A 5,151-nucleotide genomic window follows, 5' to 3' on the forward strand; every position below is an offset into this window, starting at 1 on the left:
AAGATGAGGAAGAGGGTTAATTTATTCAGAGTGCTCAAAAACACAGGCTGCGAAGAATGGGGACTTGGATAGGCAAACCCATACCCTTACATGCCATTCATCGAGGGACTGCCCTCGAACATTGCAGCCAAGAGGCAAAACCTAGATGAAATTCTGGGCATCTCCCAACCCCTCACCACTGTGCAGTGTAGGACACTGCCCCCACCCATCAGCTGAGAGGACAACATTTAGTCCCAGTTATCTCTGCTCCGATGGGCTGTGAAATCACATCCCAGCCGGTGTTCTGCGAGGGCTGCTGGTTGGCCTTCTGTAAGTCTCCCGTCAGCATCCTCTTGGCTTGTAGACTGTAGCAGTGACTGCTGTTCTCACGCAAGGCGGCCAAGGTGCGGGACAGCAGTTCCTCTTTGGCCCTGGCCATCTTTGGAACTGTGTGCAAAGCCAGGCCAGGGTGGGCATACTGACAAAAGCTTTTGGGGCCCTGCGGGTGCCAGGAGAGTCCTACTGAGGGGGCTCTGGGTGAGCAGGGTCCCAAGTTTCCATGGACAGCTCTTGCACTGCCCAGTGAGGGAAGAAGTGGGGGTCACGAGTCTCCACGGTTCTTTTCTCCAGTGGGTCTGTTTCAGAGACCCCCCCAGCCCTCCCAGGCAGAAGAGAACATCAGGAACACTGGCCGGGTAATGCGACAGCAGCTCAAGGACCACGTGGCTGCTGGTGCCAGTGCCTCTGGGCCTTGTAGTCAGGCGGCACACATTTTTGCATGCTGTACAGCAGATGTTCTCCTGGTAATGGATGAGCAAGAGGTTTCTTTAGAGCTGCAGCCATCTCTCCAATACCTTGAGCTGTTCTGACAGGTGTGCTGTACTTGGGAGAGAAATCCAGGCCCTTTTCCCCAAATGCCACAGCCTTTGGGTGTCTTAAGGCTTGCAAAAAAATTCCTGTCTTGACTCTCACTATAGTAATGTGAAAAATGAAGGTGACAGCCGAAAGCCCCCAAACTCAATCCTTCATTAACTCTCCCCACGGACAATCCATCAGCGTCCAAGGTTCACAGAAATCTGAGACGCACCCCTGAAACTCCTTACAGAAGGAACTGCTATTTTCCTATTTTCTATTTTCCTGAACTTCGTAAAGGTTCCTTCATTTGTTGTTGTTGTTACTGTTTTGTTGAGACAGGGTCTTGCTATGTATTTGAGGCCGGTCTTGAAATCACAGGGATCCTCCTGCCTCAGCCTCCTGAGTGCCGAGATTACAGGCATGCGCCACCCTGCCCAGCCAGTAAAAGTTCCTTTGAAAAACATGGAGTATAGCAGGTCTACGTGACGATGACGATCAATGAGGCCTCCTCTAGGCTTGGCACCTTGAGGAAGTGACCGTGGCTCCTTGGAAGGAAGCTAGATAGTGTCTTGAACTGGAAAAAAAGTGCTAGCTCCTCTGGGAATGTGCTTTTCTCCTTCACCGTTTCTTCTCCAGAGCTGCTGGACAAACGAAATGAGCGTGAATTGTATGATCTGCCTTTGTTTGCAGCCTTTGGGGTCTCTGGCGGTGTTCTGGGTAATGACCACACGGGAGGCTACGGCCGCCCTTCCCAGCCTGCGCTCCGCACGGAGGAGGAGCCAGGAGTCTTGGGGCTGCTGGTCCAGTAGCTGGCACAGCCAGACCAAGGACAACTCAACCCACGACAAGGGTACACGATATAATCAGCGGGGAAGGAAGGCTCGGGAACCACTGGGTATTTCAGAGAGGGGCTCTTCCCGAGGCAGCCTGATTCGCAGCCATCCCGTTCCTATCACGCCAGCCACTTCGTGCAGGTGCCCTCTCAGCACCTCCTCTGTCTTTCTGCTTTTGGGGTTCTAGATGAGTCGGCATGGTCCACAGGTTCTAGGGGTGGAGAGAGCTTGTCAGCCCCCGACTGGCTCTTCACTGGGTTTCTCCTGAGAGCCCATCATCACCCTCCTGTCACAGAAACTGCTCCTGTCTGACTTTTCCTCTTCTGCTCTGATCTGCGAGGTTCGGCTCTCTCTAGTCCTGAGAAGCGCGGTGGTGACATTCCGGGCCCCTTCAGGGCCCAGAGACATCTGTGCCTGCGGGGAGGCCCCGAGGGACTCGCGGCTCTGCTCCCCGCCGTCCGTTCGTCTGCTCCAGGTTCCTGTCTCTCTCTTGTACATCTTCTGTCTGTGGTTGGTCGAATCCACAGAAACCACAAATGCAGAGGGCCGATTGTACGTGTTGCTGCCATTTGCTTGCAACAGGAAATTGAACCAGTGCCTTTGTACTGAACGGCATCCCCAGCCTCTGCTTTTTAGGGTTTATTTTGACACAGGGTTTCTCCACGTTGCCGGGGCCGAGCTTGACCTTGCAGTCCTGCCGCCCCGGCCCCCAGAGTGCCCGGAGGAGAGGCCTGGGCCGCCACACCCAGCGGGATCTTCTCGGCAGACGTCCGCTCTCCACATCCCATGAAGCCCCGGGTGATCTTGCCCTCTCTCTGGCCTGGTGCTGGAATGCTGGCCGGGGTGGATCTGTTCAGTGGAAATCCCCTGACACATCCCGGTTCCCCACTCTGCTAGGTCATCTCGCCTCCCGCTCCGTCCAGCACTTCTGGACACCAGCATACGTCCCCGGGGGGAGTCACGGGCTGAAGAGTCCCCCTTCCCACCTCCCTCCCTGCCCGCCCTTGGGGTCTCCCACTGCGCAGGTCGGTGTGGAACCTGCGGCCGGCTTCTTTGAGGCTCCAGAAAGGAGGAACCAGATCTTATGGCAAGACAGAAGCCAAGGGACAGAACTGCTGTCAAAACACAAATTTCTGTCAAACCAGGGCTCTAAGGAAATCAGGAAATCGGTGTCTTGGGGGAAGGGGAGAAGGTAGAAATAGAGGAAGTCACGGGGGGCAGCTAGGGGGCTCGATGTCAAAAGTCCAACCTCAGTTTTGCAAACAAACAAGTATTTTCTTCCTCCCTCTCTCCTCCTCCTCCTCCTCTCCCAGGGTGTTGCAATCACAGCAGACAGGAGCCAGGTTGTTCTTTGAGCCTCCCCCTGCACTGGCAGGGCCAGGAAAAAGGCGTGGTTTACAGGAAACCAGTGAAAAATCCCATTAACCCCTTCTGTGAGGGCTGGAAATCACCTTTCCAGGGATCGGGACCCTGCACCTTCCTCACAGGGTTCTGGGAGTAACAATGCGGCCTCGTAGCAAAGAGCAGCAAAAGGAAACACCGGAGTTTCAGTTTTCACTTCTGAGGTTGGCACCAAAAAAAAAAAAAAAAATCCTAAATTCGGCCAGAGGCCACAGGGGAAATTGGCAATGAACTTCCTGCAAGCTGATGGGTGTGGAAATCACTAGAAAGCCTTTGATTGTAATCACAACCCATTGTGCTGGGGAAACCGAGGCATAGAGTAGGTTGCAGTAACTCAGCCGGATCACAGCTAATAGGCACCAGAGATCCGAAAGCAAGCAGGAGTTGGCTGCTTTCACGCCCTGGGACAGGAGGTGAGGCAGGGAAAGAGGAAGCGTCCTGCGCACCGCTGCGGAACGCTATCTAAAGTGATGGATGTGCCCGCAGTGCAGAGCAGGGAGCCGCAGGGAAGCCAGAAGGGGGAGTATAGAGGGTGTATTGGGACTTCCTGGGAACCCACGGAGCTCCTAAGCACCAAGGTCCCTTCCAAGGGCCAGCGCAAGAACAACCTCTGTACTATCATCTGCACTTTTAGGTGTTGGGTCTTGTGAATCCATTACCTTCCAGCACATGAACAACTTTAAAAAACTACAATTTAAACAGGCCGGAGTTGAATCTCAGTAGTCCCGCACCTGCCTGGCAAGTGCAAGGTCCTGAGTTTGATTCCCAGGACCTAATAATAATAATAACAAAATAATAATATTAATTAAAGCAATTATAGACTAAGAGGATGTGGCTGTAAGATAGCTAGAAAAGCTAGAAAGGAGACTTTCCTCACCAATGACTTTTTAAAGCACCAGGCATTTTGACAAGGGTAGGTAAAGGAAGCTCCAGGCTCCTCTTTCCCCAGAAAACAAGCATACCTGGACAGTGAACTCCTACCTATATTTCAAAGCCCAACTGAAATGCCCCTCCTTCCACAAAGCCTTGTCTGCTTGCTCAAGATGCAGACTTGGTCTTCTCCACCAGGGTAACCATTCGGTGGAGCTGGGAATGTCTGAGCTGGACTCTGGCCCTCCTACTTGCTTCCCTTTTCTCAACTTGGAGGTCTCCGGAAGTAGGGTTCTAGCTCCCAGTTTAAAATGGACTCAGGAAAAAACAAAAAAACAACTGTTTAATAAAGGCATGCGCCAGGCACAATGACACAGACATGCAGGCCCAGCTACTCAAGAGGCTGAGACAGGAGGATTGATTGAGACCAGGAGTTTGGGGCCAACCTGCGGAACACAGCAAGACCCCCTTCTTAAAAAAACAGTCAAACACCTAATCCAATCCTGGGAGGCTGAGGCAGGGGGCTCACAAGTTCCAGCCTAGACTGGGCAGCTTTGTGACTTTAGCAAGACCCTGTCTATTAAAAATAAAAAATTTTAATGGAATGGGGGAGGGGTGCTGGGATGCAGGTCAGTGCTAAGGCCTTGGATTCAATCCCAAGGACTGCCGAAAAAAAAAAAAAGGTAAGTAGAAATTAAACACAGGGCCAAGAGTGGGCTGGAGATGAGGTCCTGGTCTCTGGCAAAGCAGACCCCCTGCACCCTAGGGTCCCTCCACTCTAAGCAGGTTACACTAACAACCCCTCTCACCAGCCAGGGTCGACCCCGGGACCCAGGGCAGGGGGAGAAACGTTGTCAGGAGGCGCCATGCCCTCAAGTTTCTCACCCCACAAACTGTTTGCTGTAGGGCTTGAAAACTTAGGAAACAGTATTGAGAAATCTGGGGCAGCCCCAGAGAGGGAGGAGGCCCCAGGGAGAAGGGGGGGCGGGGGACCAGGGAGCCGGATAAGAGGCAGCTCAGGCCGCCCCTTCTCACTGCTCCGGTCCGCTCCCTCTGCTCTCCGGGCACCATGGGACCTGCCTCAGGTCCCAGCCGGCTGCTACTCCTGCTGGCCAGCCTCCCCCTCGTCCTGGGAGCCCCTATGTGAGTAACCCCCTTCCGGGTGGCGGGGAGCCGGCATTTGTAGGTACAGGCTCTTGTGGAATTCCAGAGG

General features: G+C 53.7%; 1 protein-coding gene and 1 long non-coding RNA gene across 3 annotated transcripts in view; one reads left to right on the forward strand and one right to left on the reverse strand.

Annotated features, from left to right (window-relative positions):
- LOC104869503 overlaps nt 1-3,095 on the reverse strand; it is a 9,033-nt gene extending 5,938 nt beyond the window's left edge. The window contains exon 1 of one of the 2 annotated variants that reach the window (XR_004515515.1): nt 2,917-3,095. This is a non-coding gene — a long non-coding RNA (uncharacterized LOC104869503). Of the gene's footprint in view, nt 1-176; nt 1,149-2,916 lie in introns of those variants that run through there. The other variant, XR_004515514.1, reaches the window with a different exon arrangement.
- A 1,855-nt stretch (nt 3,096-4,950) lies between these two features.
- C3 (complement C3) overlaps nt 4,951-5,151 on the forward strand; it is a 23,154-nt gene continuing 22,953 nt past the window's right edge. Inside the window, 1 exon segment of the mRNA XM_019209066.1 lies at nt 4,951-5,084. Coding sequence (XP_019064611.1) covers nt 5,008-5,084 — 77 coding nt within the window. The 5' untranslated portion in view covers nt 4,951-5,007.

The sequence above is a fragment of the Fukomys damarensis genome, unplaced genomic scaffold, assembly GCF_012274545.1.
Source record: "Fukomys damarensis isolate Sample0158 unplaced genomic scaffold, DMR_v1.0_HiC HiC_scaffold_37, whole genome shotgun sequence".
In the NCBI taxonomy this organism is placed as follows: Eukaryota; Metazoa; Chordata; class Mammalia; order Rodentia; family Bathyergidae; genus Fukomys; species Fukomys damarensis.